At 37.9% G+C, this 15,578-nt stretch overlaps 1 protein-coding gene across 4 annotated transcripts in view; it reads left to right on the forward strand.

The window, feature by feature from the left end:
- The window catches only part of KAZALD1 (Kazal type serine peptidase inhibitor domain 1), a 36,573-nt gene that overhangs the window by 6,280 nt on the left and 14,715 nt on the right, over positions 1-15,578 (forward strand). For all 4 annotated transcript variants that reach the window (XR_009155671.1, XR_009155672.1, XM_058187684.1 and 1 more), the window contains exons 2-3: positions 4,504-5,116; positions 7,508-7,668. Coding sequence is in view for 2 of the 4 variants with exons in the window: in XM_058187684.1 (XP_058043667.1) it covers positions 4,567-5,116; positions 7,508-7,668 (711 nt within the window). In the remaining 2 variants the exon portion in view is untranslated. The remainder of the gene's footprint in view (positions 1-4,503; positions 5,117-7,507; positions 7,669-15,578) is intronic.

The raw sequence follows: 15,578 nt of genomic DNA on the forward strand, positions 1-15,578 counted from the left end.
AAGTAACAAGAATATTCTATAATCATTTGTCAACTTTTATTGTCAGCTGTCATATGTATCATTTCCATTTAAAATATTTCTGAATACTGTACTTGTCTCTTTCCTTGTACATTCTGCCCAAATAGTTCCGCTAATAATTCCAACATATGGAGTATGTTACATAATAATTCAGGGGAGACTGAGATTTTGGAATTTCCTCCCTTAGGCTTCTCTCTGTACTTCAAAGGCACACCCATGGGCTATTTGTTTCTGGCCTTCTAGCTCATCTGACCTTATTTCTCTCATGTAGCTATCACTTCCATTTAAGATTACCACACTGACAAAATTTGCTAGACATATACAGGAAATCAAGCAGTTCCGTCTTCCTTTCCATTAAATTTTAGGGAAGTAATTGAGGCTCTGGACTGGTGAAATGAGTAATAAATTAGATGAGAGTTAAAGAATTGAAACGTAATCCAAGTAAAATGCTTTTGGGAATCGACTGAGCCAGAAAAGTGTGTACAGCTTGTTCTGTATATGGGTGCTCTGTCTCCAAAAACTAATCTGCCTGGTTGAAGGTTTCCCGAATTTGACATTTCTGGATGTTGAGAAGGCCACAATAGGGGTGTTTCTCCCCAGCTGAAGCTGGCATGCCAGCTGGGATGAAGGCATACTTGGCTATACTTACACAGTAATAACATCTAGCCCGAACTATTGCAATAGTCTCTCACTGTACAGTGCTCATCTGAGAAACTGTTTGGTTAAAAAAAAAGGAGGGGGAATTTAACAAACATTTCTTATGGTAAACTTATTATTCTTATACTATTTCAGCTGTACTGAATCCTAATTTATTTCTGAGGCCAATTCAAACTGCTAACAGTATTATCAGTTGGCTGGGACTAAAATATCCAAAAGACAGATTCACTAAACAAGTATCAGTGCTTATGCTCTGGGCAACATCTGGATGGCATTGTTCTATTTTTTATTTATTATTTATTTATTTGATTTGATTTTTATACCGCCCTTCTCCCGAAGGACTCAGGGCGGTGTACAGGCATAATAAAACCGACAATACAATATACAAGTTTAAAATACAATTTAAAAAACTTATTTAAATTAGCCCAATGATTAAAATTTACCATACTAAAAAACCCCATTTAAAATTAATAAATTTAAACATTAAAATCCCAATTTAAGCCAGCCCCACGCGGATAAAAAGATGAGTCTTGAGTTCGCGACGAAATGTCCGAAGGTCGGGTATTTGGCGTAAACCCGGGGGAAGCTCGTTCCAGAGTGTGGGAGCCCCCACAGAGAAGGCCCTTCCCCTGGGGGCCGCCAGCCGACATTGTTTGGCGGACGGCACCCTGAGAAGTCCCTCTCTATGGGAGCGTACGGGTCGGTGGGAGGCGTGTGGTAACAGCAGGCGGTCCCGTAAGTACCCAGGTCCTAAGCCATGGAGCGATTTAAAGGTCATAACCAACACCTTAAAGTGCACCCGGAAGGCCACAGGCAGCCAGTGCAGTCTGCGCAGGAGGCGGTGTTACATGGGAGCTACGCGTAGCTCCCTCTATAACCGCGCAGCTGCATTCTGGACTAACTGAAGCCTCCGGCGCACTTCAAGGGGAACCCATGTGAGAGCATTACAGTAATCCAAGCGAGAGGTAACGAGCACATGAGTGACTGTGCATAAGGTATCCCGATCAAGGAAGGCGCAACTGCGAACCAGGCGAACCTGGTGGAAGGCCCTCCTGGAGACGGCCGTCAAATGGTCTTCAAACGACAGCCGATCATCCAGGAGGACAACCAAGTTGCGCACCCTATCCTTTGGGGCCAGTAACTCCCTCCAACAGCCAGCCGCGGCTGCAGCTGGCTGAATCGGGGTGCCGGCATCCACAGCCACTCCGTCTTGGAGGGATTAAGCTTGAGCCTGTTTCTCCCCATCCAGACCCGTACAGCTTCCAAACACCGGGACAGCACTTCAACAACTTCATTGGGGTGGTCCGGGGTGGAAAAGTACAGCTGGGTGTCGTCAGCGTACTGCTGGTATCTCACCCCGAAACCACTGATGATCTCACCCAACGGCTTCATGTAGATGTTGAACAGCAGGGGCGAGAGAATCGACCCCTGTGGGACCCCACAAGTGAGGCCCCTCGCGGTCGACCTCTGCCCCCCTGTCAACACCGTCTGCGACCGGTCAGAGAGATAGGAGGAGAACCACCGATATACGGTGCCTCCCACTCCCAATCCCCCCAACCGGCACAGCAGGATACCATGATCGATGGTATCGAACGCCGCTGAGAGGTCTAATAGGACCAGGGCAGAGGAATATCCCCTGTCCCTGGCCCTCCAGAGATCATCCACCAATGCGACCAAAGCTGTCTCCGTGCTGTATCCGGGTCGGAAGCCGGACTGGAACGGGTCTAGATAGACATCTTCATCCAGGTGTTGGGGCAGCTGTCGCGCCACGGCACTCTCTACAACCTTCGCAACAAAGCGAAGGTTGGAGACTGGACGATAATTACCCAAAATAGCTGGGTCCAAAGAGGGCTTCTTAAGGAGGGGTCTCACCACCGCCTCTTTCAAGGCGGCAGTTTTACTGTGAAGTTGCCAACAGCTTTACAATTTCACTAGTTTTGAAGGCTTTTTATTATTTGTTTGCTTGGTTCCATCTCCTCCCTAAATTCTTATATGTGCTCTCTGCGGTTTTAGTTTAATTGATCTGTAAGTTGCCCACACTGAAGGGTAGATAAATAAACAGGTTCTTTTTACATAAACTACTAAACTAAATCCAGATATATTCAAGAGGAAGACATTCTAACAGTGGTATTATTGAAAAAAATTATCATAGAAATGTCAGAATTTTGACAAAGACAACAATGAGTTAAGCATGCATTTTGAGTAATAGATTGTGCAATATCCTAAACTAATCTTATCCTAATGCTAAAGAAAAAATCTTTCCACTCCTGAAAAGGCATTTTTGGAGTCAGGCCTGTACGTTTAACCTTAAATGACTAAGCTCAGTAATTGAACATTATGTAATTGGGTAATGGTAAATAACAATGCTGCTTTTTTTAAAAAAAAGGGAGTTATATTAAATCTCTGAAGACAATTTAGTACTTCATTAAAAGAGCAACTGATCATAGCAGTAACTACTTTTCCATTAAGAACACACATCTTGTACCAGTCACACTGCATAATAAAAAAATTAAAGAAGTAATCTAAATTTTCTAATAAAAACTGAATCCCCTATTTAAAAAATGGGGCATCATTGGCAGAAACAGTTTCATCAAATGTAATTAATCCAAGATTCTGAAGGAGAGAAACATTTGTCCCAGAAAAAGACTTGCAAAATATAACTTTTCTTTTTTACAATTAATGTGCAGTTTGAAAACTTTCAAGAGGTCCTTCTATTGCATGTCCTGTGTATGACATTTGTTCTTTATATTATTTTTCCATATTTATATGTGGATACATATTAAAATATTAAAAGGATTTTTAAAATTTAACTGCCTTTTGGTAGCTGATTCAAAAGCATATTATCAAGAATAATTCTTTTTTATCATTTGCTTATGGCACAATCTCACCCTCCTGATTTAAAAACCATTAAATTGAATTTACACAACTCATTGATGGGGGGAAAAAGATAAGGGCCACCTACTTCCCCATTCTGATATATAAGATGGTGCAATTGACTTTTTAAAAGCCCATATTAGGGGATCTATAAAAAGACACCATGTTCAGCTCCACATCAGCTGCATGATTACAATATAAAAAGTTGATGAATAAGTTTTGAATCTGGAAGAGGTTCCTTCAAATCATTTATTGCCAGAGATAAAAGGGGAACTCTAGGAATTTGACCTCCTCACTGATCAGCTATCATTTAAGCAATAAACCTTGAATCCTTTTACTTACTTGAAGAGCTATAAATAAAACATATTAGCCATATTTTACCTAACAACTTGCTTAGAAATAATACAATAAAAACTGTATCACTATGTAAGTTTGATTCTGTGTTTGAGTTCTGTGAGTTCTGCAATGATTTTGTGCCCTGTTTTAGATTTCCTTACTTGAGTCTCTACCTATGGACCTGTTAATGTCAACTTGAATTTAATATGGTATGGGCTATACAAAATAAAGTAGAATAAAAATATTTAAATAAATATATGAAACTGGAGCCCCTATGACCCTGCTCAAGAACCTTTTATACCTCTCAGGCATAAATGACAATTCCTTTTGCTGTTGTGTCCCCATCATTTTGCAGCAACCTGGATCATGGGAGGTGTACCTGCCTCCCTCACTGGCAGATCTAAAGACTGGAATACTCTCTTGATAGTATAATTTGCCTGAGAGCTACTTACACTGAGAAGAGTCAGCCTTTCATCCTGAAAAATCACAATAAGGGGTTTAGAACATCAATGGGAGGCATGGAAATATTGTTCTCAAAATGCTCCATTTCAAGTATTCATTTACAGAAACTGATAGGTAAAATAATTGCTGCATCTGAATTCCTTCCTTTTTTTGCAGGCAGTGATGTCTTCGTGGTTTTGAAAAGGAACAAGTACTGAATGCTCTTCCATCATCTCAGGGATGGTGACAAGTAAGGGTGACAAACAGCTGCCAAGTTCCAGTGGACTAATGAGAATGTCTCAACCTGCTACCTTAGCTTCTCTACAAGTCACTTTTCTTGTGCTATTTCTCTGCTGGGATGCACTTATTTCGGCACTGCCCATTGGTCCTGATTACTTGCAACGTGGCTGGCAGAGGCTTCTAGAGGAAGGAGAGAGTTGTGTGGAATGTAGATTGGAAGAATGCCCCACTCCTCGTGGTTGCCTGGCTGGAGTGGTCCTGGATGCCTGTGACTGTTGTTGGGAATGTGCAAATCTAGAGGGACAGATCTGTGACCTGGACCATACCAACCACTTCTATGGCAAATGTGGGGATCATTTAGAATGTCGTCTTGATTCGGAAGACCTGCAACATGGTGAGGTGCCTGAGCCCCAGTGCACTTGTTTATCTAACCAAGCTCTTTGTGGCTCTGATGGCAAAACATATGTTCAGATCTGCAAATTCCAAGAGGTGTTTAATTCCAACCCTGAGGTTAATCTCACTGTAGCTCATGAAGGACCTTGTGAATCAGGTAAGCTCCACTGTAGGTCCCTCTTCCCCAATGCCTGTGTGAGTCCAGAAAGGACTGATTTTAAATGTTTTGAAAATAAAATAAATGGGAAATAATGTTTCTACGCTCTTACATTTTCAAAACAAAAAATGTCTGGTGAAGTAAATAATCTAATGGTTTAAAATTGGATAAGAGAGACTGGTCAAAAACAACCTGGTTTCAATAATTTTGCAGTTCTCAGAATTTTTTTTCCCACATAATCTGCTATCTAGTCCTTAACGCTAGTACCAAATATTGAATCAGAGGTTTTCTGCATGCACTGCCATTTATCTACCATCTTTCTCTACAAGGACTGAACATATTTCTTAATAGTGCACGCTGAGCGTGTATCTATTGTTTCTATGGAGTGTTGCAATCATAAAATTTTTTAAAAGAATTAAATAATTGAGGATACGGAATCAATGCCTATTGATGAATTCACCCAGGTAAAACAGTCCTCAGCATTAAGATGAACCTGAATATCTGGAATTTCACAATGACAGACTGTTACTTTCTAGAGCTAGACAACCCCAAACAATTGTATATAAAAATAATCGCTAGAGTTAAGGTAAGTGCTAGAAATATTTCATGTGTAACAAACATTATATATTAGGGATATCAAGTGTCATCTGGCATACACATTGGTCTGCATTGATATACTATTCTAGGAATTCATAATATAGCAGAACTTGGTAAATCAAACCAGACTAGATATTGTTCTAGATGCCTGGTACTAAAACAGCGTTTACATATTACACATCTCTTCTGTAATAATTGTAAGGACCGCTACAAGCTAGGTTTGTGGCTTAGTATCCCATTTCTTGTCACCAAATATGAAGTTACAAAGATACAACGTATGTACAAAATCTTATGAGATACTGAGATGACGCTATTACAAACTGGTAATAATCGGGGGTTAGACCTGCAAGTGCTGAAGGAACTACCTCTAATACGATCTCCTTATCACAAGGAAAGGAGATATCCTGAAATAGAAGAATAAACTAGGGTTCCATGTTGGTGATGGTACAGTAACGAAAAGCAAATTTAGGCTGGTTGTCGAGAAACAGAAAAGAATGTGGGGAGATAGGATTGTGATACTGGAAGAAGTGAATGTTTCTAATAGTTGGTCTCACAATGCTACGCGTTATTGAAAAAAAACAATGCTGAAAGATTAGAAGCTGCTTTCTAATAAAACATAAATTATTCATCTAGCCTGGCATCTAATATCTAACTGGCAGGGCAAGCTGGGGTAAAAATCTATCTCATTGCTACTGAACTTTGTAAAAATCAGAACAAAACTCTGGAGGTTCCAGAGCTTGAATAAAAGTCATTCTGTATGCAGAACTTGTGCTCAACCTAGCAGCCAGCTACCATCTCTCCCCAGGCATCAAAGCTTAAAACAAGAGGAAAAGTGAGTTAGCTGGAAAGCTTAAGTCAAATCCAAGCATTTGACAATAAAGCAAGCTGATTAGCAGCTGCCACAAAGCTGTCATGTTTCCTCAGCAACAGGAGGCAGCAGCAACATCCCTAGAAAGCATTTCATTTAAACGACTGCGACAAAGCCCCGGACCACCGTTTAGGGGCCAAGGGCCCTTGTTCACAGATGTGCCATGATGATGCAAATACATTCTTTATTACAGCTGCTGATGGCCTGGCAAAGCAGCACTATTTAGCTCAATCATAAAAGGTTTTCCATTGAAAGGAAACTGGGAGTATAGTGCAATAGTTCATTTATTTATCCTATTTATATGACCATCCATCTCAAACATATGACTCTAGGCGGTGATCAAAAAGTAAAAGATAAAGTACCATAAAGCCAATAAAAAACAAACATAGGAGCTGAGATTAAATAAAACCACAACATACTTCATCAGTATAATAAAGCCCAGGGCTTGATTCCAAGCTAGGTTTTTAAGGCCTTCTTGAAAGCCTATAGGGTTGGAACAAGCCTAATCTGCAGAAGAATGATGTTCCAGAGGGCAAGCATTACAATAGAAAAGACTTTTCTCTATGGACCCACCCAATGACTTTCCCTAGTGGATGGGACCTAGAACATGCCTTTCCTGTTGGACCTCATGAGACAAGTGAGGTGAGACAGTCCTGAAAATAACCTGGTCCCATTTCCTTGCCATTTTGAAAAGTTCAGATGCTACAAAAAAATAAATAAAAATAAGACAGGCCTTGACTACAAGCTAACTATCCAAAGGTGAGAGTGATTTAATCACCATATGATTAAAGGATCTCTTGAAATATGTACTAAATGGTAACTTGTAGGAATCATCATCTCTAAAATTGAGCAGAAAAGGTAATACCTTCAAGAACAAATAATCTAGAGATTCTTGGCTTCTCAGATCTTTTTTTGGCCTTTCCTAGAGCCCCATATTGTATCTCCTCCTTATGATATCTGGAACATCACTGGGCAAGATGTGATCTTTGGCTGTGAGGTCTTTGCATTTCCCATGGCATCTATTGAATGGAGGAAAGAGGGTCTGGATATGCTGCTTCCTGGAGATGACCCCCACATTTCAGTTCAGGTAACCCTGAAAATCTAATCTACCCTCAAACAGTGGTTATTTGTGTATATGGGGAATATGGTCCTCCCTTTAGCTCTTTGTAATGTATATGGTCCTAAAGTGTCACTATTCATATTTAATTATTTTGTCAGATTTATTCCCACTTTCCCCCTAGAAGCTCAAGATGGCATATGTAATATTGACTTCTTTTTGTTGTTGTTCCAACAACAACACTGTGAAGTTTGGCTGAGAGAGAGGGACGAGTCCAAGTCATCAACTGAGCTTTCATGATTGAGGGTGGGCTTGAACCAGAATCTCCTAGGTGAGAACTTTAATAATAATATCAAATTGGCTCTCAAAGTTCTTCAGAAGTTGTATAAGATGGAAGATCTGAAGAACTTTGAGAGCCAATTTGATATTATTATTAAAGTTTACAACTTCTGCTTGCTTAACAAAAGACGGACTTGCTTAACAAATGACAGCCAGCTTTGGACATGCGCAGATTTCTTCAAATAACCTTCTTTGGGGGTTTTGTTTGTTTTGCTTTTTTTTTTTTTTTGGCACTGCTCAAAATACAATTAACCAATGAACTATTCTCCATTTTTCTTTTGTTTTTCTTACTGCAAGCTTTAATTACCATTCCATTTTTACTGCTTGTTCTCTTGCTGGCCACAGTTACACACATTTGCATTAGCAATTGAAATATTGTGGTGATCTGTGAATGTTCCTAACATGGATCTTCACAGAGGTTAACAAGCTTGGGAAGCCAGCCTGAAATAGAACATAAAAGGCTGCAAAGTACTTAGTGTTACACCCTTCCATTTAAAGGGTGTGTGAGGAAATCCTAGGAATCATTTATGGAAACTAAAATTTCTACTATTATATGGAATGTTTGGGTGGGGTAAAAGCATATGTCAAGTCACAGTCTGGTTAGGGGTCTGGGATAGTTCCATATTATGTCAAGAGAAACAGTAGGATATGTTTGTGATAGCATCTATCGTTTAAAAAAAGAGACATTTTTGTTCCTTGCATTGTTGTATCAAACTTTAACTACCTCTTTGACATAAGTACAATCACACTAGTCCAAGAAAATAGATGAGGAAAATACAACTGAACAAATTAAATTGGAACCAGGAATTGCTTTCCTACAAGAAAAAGCTAAAACAATGGGAAAATCTCCAGAGAGAATGTCTGCTGCTATGAGTTAATTAAAAATAGTCTGGGTGTAATGCTACAGAATATGTTGCATCAGAAATCTTTAGTGGAAGAATAGATATTAAGAAAGATTACCAAGATCCTATTGCACTGCTAAATCTGTATGCAGCATGGAATTTGGAGACCTTTTTTAGACAGTGGGATTTTAAGAATGTAAGCCTGCACACATTTATCTTAAGTGAAGTGTAGGGAAAAGAACGATTGTATAGGCATATGGACCCTTCAGGCTTTACAAAAGATTTGATTTTCATATACAAACAATTCCACCCTTTCATTATCATTGTCTTCATGCAATTTTTTTTTTTGCATACTTGCTCTTCATGCATGTATATAAATCGTCACACTTGCAATTGTACACATGAAGTTTCCTCACCTAGAGATGTTAATCCAACAGTGGGAGAAACTAAAGATGTGTGAGCAATGTCAAGGGACAGAGTGACTTGGAATTAGTGTTATGTGAGGGTAAATATTGTTTTGCTAATGTGGTGAAGTAAATAAAATGTTGGGTGTGGATCTCATGGGGTACAATGTTTTCTCTCTTGTATTTCTGTAGGGCAGATATTCTAAAATCCCTTTAGTTGAGCGTGTGGACTCATTTGAACTGGAAACTAAAACAATACAACATACTAGCACCTAGTATAGGGCTCTCCATAGAAAAAATATGCCATGGAGTAATATGCCATGCCAATACCCAGGCAGAATGGATGTCAGGCTGTTACGAGATGAAATATCCAAATTATCCACATAGCAGCCAGATTTTGTATAGCTGCAGTGAAAAAGGCTGATCATGCCATTTTATTGATTCATGTTTTAATGTTAAATCTGACTCATTCAGCAAGTCAAAGACTTTGACTTTTGCTAACAGAAGTTTGCTGGTGGAATTTGACAGAAAAGTTTCTAACAAATTTTCTAAGGAGACTGAAAGTTTGTACTTCAGCTCATCTGAGAACTAGAAACAGGTGGAAATACAAGACTTTCTCCTAGTGCTGTTCCACCCCCCACCCACTCCGCAAAGATGAGTGGATAGAAATATGTAGTTATGACCTGGAGCGCTTGTGGAATATTTGCGTACCTACCTGAGAGAATCTTGACCTATATTCACAGCAGGTCCAAACTTGTGTATTTTTCGAAGAAAAAGTGAAGATTGGAGCAATAAGGAGGCGCTTCAGCTGATGAGAAAGAATTTATCAGATCATAGTAAAGAAACACTACAATGGAAACTGATAGTAGAATCAACACTCTATAAGGAAGAAACTCAAATAAAAATGTTGTCATAGCATGGTTTCAAGATTCTTCCTCAGATGATGAATCATTTCCAGAAATCTATGTTGCCAGGCATATGGAACCTGACCTCAACTTTCTTAAAATGAACACTACAATTTTGACCCAAACCCGGAACTTTCTCCATCTAGCCTCAAATAAGCCAGCAGTTGAAAAGTGAACAACAATGGGCAGAGAGAATAGGAGCATTCAACTTCACAAAGAGACAGCAAGACTTTGCAAAATTACTCAGGACAAATCTGCTAGGGGAAACCAAATTTGCTCAAAGTTAAAACAGGATCAGAAGCAGCTGCTATCTAAGGATAATCATGGACTTGTATCCCAGAATAATGCTATTCTGTGATGACTCCATGAAATTCCTACTGCAGTCTCCTCACTATCAGGTTTTTTTTCCTGGAAATTTGACTTAGTTTAGTTTGGATTCATAACCTTGCTGTTATTTTTCCCGTAGTGCATAGTTTGCTTGTAAGATAGCTTTCACATGTATAGACCTGGACTGGATTAATTACCTTGAGATAAGCCTGACATATTTATTGCTATTGAAGCAGATAGCTATAGCCATTTGTGAGGCCTTGATAGGAATAAGCCTAGTGAACGAAAATAACCAGAATCAAGAGACAAAGATACATAAATATATTGTGCACCATGTATTCAGAAATAGTTTCCAGGCCTTTGTGGCTTAAATGGGCTCAGATAATTCAGAAAAAGAGTTGCTGCAGGATGGAACACAATAAATCCTTAAAAGGTAGAGGGAGATGCAACTGTGACAAAGAAGAACTATGGTAATTGGTAATCCTCCCCTATGAAAATAAAATTTAATAAAATAAATAAATAAATGAAGAAGTGAAACATGTTTATATTTACCAGACACATTAGCTTGTGAGGTGTACTGATTGCTAGGAGCAATCCTTAAGGATACAGCAAATAACATCCTAAGCATTTCAGATCTAACAATTACTGTTCTCTGCTGATACCTATGGTGTAGGACAAAACAGCATAGACTTTAGCAATCTTAGAAAAAGGTCAAGACTTTGGGGGCTCAGACAGTATTCTTATCATTCATGCAAATGGAACAAACATCCTTTCTTACAGATGATTCCCTGGATACCCAAAATGTGTTGACAGGAGTTGGTTTCTGGAACCATGGTCTGTGATAATTATATGAATGTGGGTTGTAGAATGAAATTTTTAGAAAGTGATCATGTATTGCTGGAGTTCTTGATTTTAAGGGAAACCAAGTCTGAGCAGAATCAAACATATGTTTTGGTTCTCACAAAAATGGATTTTCATGTAAGCTAATACAACTAGAATTTCATGGTAGGAAAATCTTGTGAAAACCTGAATATGAATCAACAAGGAAAATGCAGCTTGGTTCCCTTTTATTGTGTTTGGATCAAATTTTATTTTGTACTGTGTCCAGATCTGGGCATAACACTTTAAGAAGGATTCGGAGAAACAGGAACAAACTTAGAAAGGCAGTGAGGATGATTAGGATAGTATAAACTAAAGCCTTTGAAAAGAGATTCAAGGTGCTAGGCATAAGAAGAGAAAATAGATAGGGGGATAGCACTCTTTAAATATCTGATAGGAAATCACACTGAAAAAAGCAATACCTTCTCTTTATTGCTTCAATACACAGAATAATGAATTTAAGTTAGAGAAAAATAGATTCCAACTGAATTCTAAGAAAAAAATTCTTTTTTTAAACAGTCAAACCAATTACCCAGGGAAGTTGGCTCCCCTTCATTCTAATCAAAGTGGTCAAACCAAGACTTAGTAGCCATTCATCGAGGCTGCTTTAATTTGGATTTATGCCCTAAGCATTGGATGAAGCAAAGGCTTAGTTGCCCTTTTCCAATTCCATGCTTCTCCCAGTGGCTGAATTTGGCCCAGTCACTCCATTTTAAAGAAGTTTGTTTTACAGGATTGTTGCTGTGGAGATTAGATGATGATAGACTGAATTCCTTGATGGATATAAATCCATCAAGTAAAATATAAATTTTGAACTGTCTGATCAGTATAATAGTACTCTGCAATATAATATATCTCCAAAATATTAAGAGATGAGTTTTCTAGCAATTTGGAGTGCTATTATCAAACTTTGGGTATCTTTCCCCATGACTCTGTAACAACCCCCGCCCCTGCCAATACATTACACATTTTGGAATCTGTTTCAATTTTGCAGTGCTGTTAGATAACTAAATGGTTACTCCAAGGCAGTTTTTTTTAAAATCTGTCAATTCATTATGCAACATCTTTTTTTGGGTGCAATTCACTGTTCTGTTCTGACCTGATAGTGAAAGGAAAAATCTGGATGTAGGCATTCACATAGAGACATGGATTCCGTGTATCCTATTTACAGAGAAGACTAAGAAATGAAGACAATATGTGGGCAACTTCCAAACTTCCTCATTTAGGCTTTAAAAGAAGAAAGAGAACATTTACTGCTGTTAGTTCCATCTGTAAATAATTTAGATTATTTTCCATTATGGAAAGAACAGCAGCATACATTGGTATTTTACATCAGTCTGAAATGTCTAGCACAGAAATACATATGCATATTATGTGCATATAGGATTAAATGCATGCTTTTTTAAAAAAACCTTGTTCCCTAAGCATTGTGTATGTTGTAATCACACACCCACAATGTGCTTTGGAATCAGGCTAAAGAAAGAGTCAAAAATAGGATGGAATCCAACACTTTCCAAATATATAGGGAGATGATGCGATGAGCTGCTTTCCCTAACCAGTGGGAATACAAAAACAGCAGAGCTGAAAACTGTAAAAAGACAAATTTCAAAGTGCAATGTTAAATATATATCCATGAATTTAGTAATTAAACATATTTTTCTATTGTTTTTTTATTTATATATTTTGTAACACAGTATATATAAGCATAAGCATGAAATAACTAAACAATACATAAGCATATATATAAGCATGAGTATTTAATAACTATATTCATTGGATATAATGAAAGGGAACAATAGGACAGGAACGGTAGGCACGCTTGTGCTCTTATGCACGCCCCTTACAGACCTCTTAGGAATGGGGTGAGGCCAATAGTAGACAGTTTTTGGCTGAAGCTTTGGGGATTTTAGGAAGAGACCACAGAGTCAGGTAGTGTACTCCAAGTATTAACAACTCTGTTACTGAAGTCATATTTTCTACAATCAAGATTGGAACGGTTAACATTAAGCTTAAATCTATTGTGTGCTCGTGTATTGTTGCAATTGAAGCTGAAGTAGTCTTGAAGTTGTGGTGCCTGCCTTTCCACCAATCTGCCCCTGAGATTCAGATGGTCCCAATTCACTTAGTTTGGAGGAAAGCTTTAAAAACTTGGCTTTTACTCCAGGTTTAGTCTAAAATGATAGATGAATCCATCTTCTGGAAGGTGGAGTATATATGATAGGTGCAATATGTTATCTAATGGGTTGGTAATCAAATTCATTTCTTTTGTTCAAATTCATTTCTTTTTTGAATTCATTTTGAATTCAAATTCAAATTCATTTCTTTTGTTGATATAAGTTTTTTTAAAACTTGCAATAATATTTGGAGATTTTTATTTGATATACACTACACAAAGTTGCAGTTATACAAAGTTAGGTGACTATATAAATCTAAATGGTGTGTAGTATGATGATGGAGACTTTCTCAGATAAAATGCTCAATATAATAGTTCTGCCAAAAGACAGATAACATGTTTGATGTTCTAAGTTTGCAGATTTTTGAACTCAGAAAAATACCAAATGTTTTTTTAAGATATACTGATTAGAAGCATATATTTGCATGAATTAGTAGATGTGATTGTATAAAACCATATAATTCAGGGAGCTGTGCTGAAGCCAACACTTCATCCTACATGAGTTATATTTTAGAATATTAAGCAATAAACTTTACGTTACATGTGGACTATCTCTATAGCCTTTTGTGAAAATCCGCATAAACTTGATTCCTTTTTCATGTGTAACAAAAGAATAACATAAACAATATTTGTAACAATAATGTTACAAAGAAACAAAACAGGATGAACCAAAAATAAAGCATGGGGAAAATAAAGGAAAACTTTGAACTTATTCTAAATTAACTCCAAATTGAAATTATATGAATTTAGATCTGGGCAACTTGCAAGTAATTTGCATTTATTACATTGTCTTTTGCCATGTATGTGTCACTCCAATTCAGAAACTCTGAGTGGTTTATAATAACCAAATACAAAGTAGGATAAAAGCAATAGAAAGAAACTCAATACAGCTCATAACATCCAGCCCAGTGGATCTGCAAATTGGATAATCTTTCATTAACCCGCTCCAGAAGGGGTGTCTTTTTACAACGCTTCATAGCTAATGAAGAGAGAGTGTTCTAATATCTGATGTAGGCTGTTGTAGAAGAGAAGGACTATCACTGAAATTTTTTTGAAAAAGGGGTTCCTGCATTGGAGGAGGGATTCTCAGCAAGCCTTTGCTTTGTAATCTCATCAGTTGAGCAAATTCAACCCAGGGCAGAGGGTTTCACAAATATCCAGATCCTAAGCCAAATGGAATTAATTCAACAAAATACTTTTTAAATATGGATTTAATCCCTCAGAAGATGTAGAGTAAGGATTGTTTTTAATTTCTGTATGTTGGAAGTACGGTTTGGGCCTACTCTACAGAATCGCTGTGTTGCTTTAAGGTTTATAAAGTATTAAATAGAGTGTTCAGAAAAGAAATGAGTCAAATATGTTGAATATGAATTACTGTATATCTATATCAACCAATCCATTACCCTTCACCTAGAAACAAACAATCTACTCTCTAATAAACAATTTGGTTTCAGAAAAAAATTATCATGTAACTTACAACTTCTGCACTGCAAAAACATATGGACTACAAATCTTGATCAAGGCAAAACAATAGATGCAAACTACATAGACTTCTGTAAAGCTTTTGACTCAGTGGTATATGACAAACTTCTCCTAAAACTAAAATCCTACAGCATCTCCAGACCCCTCCACAATTGGATAACAGCGTTCCTGTCAAACAGACAACAAATGGTCAAAATAGGCAGTGCCCTATCAAATCCTGTTCCTGTCAATAGCGGCGTTCCCCAAGGCAGTGTTCTTGGACCAACACTCTTCATATTATACATTAATGATCTCTGTGACCATATTAAAAGTAATTGTGTTCTTTTCGCTGATGATGTCAAACTATTTAACACTACCAACAATACAGCTACCCTTCAAAAAGACCTTGACTTTGTGTCAGAATGGTCAAAAACTTGGCAACTCCAAATCTCAACGAGCAAATGCTCTGTCTTACACATTGGAAAAAAGAATCTAAACACTAAATACAAACTCAATGGACATTACCTTACAGATGACCCCCCACCCTGTTAAAGACCTTGGAGTTTTCATATCCAATGATCTATGTGCCAAAGCCCAATGCAACTACATC

Source organism: Ahaetulla prasina, chromosome 6 (genome assembly GCF_028640845.1).
Source record: "Ahaetulla prasina isolate Xishuangbanna chromosome 6, ASM2864084v1, whole genome shotgun sequence".
Taxonomy (NCBI): Eukaryota; Metazoa; Chordata; class Lepidosauria; order Squamata; family Colubridae; genus Ahaetulla; species Ahaetulla prasina.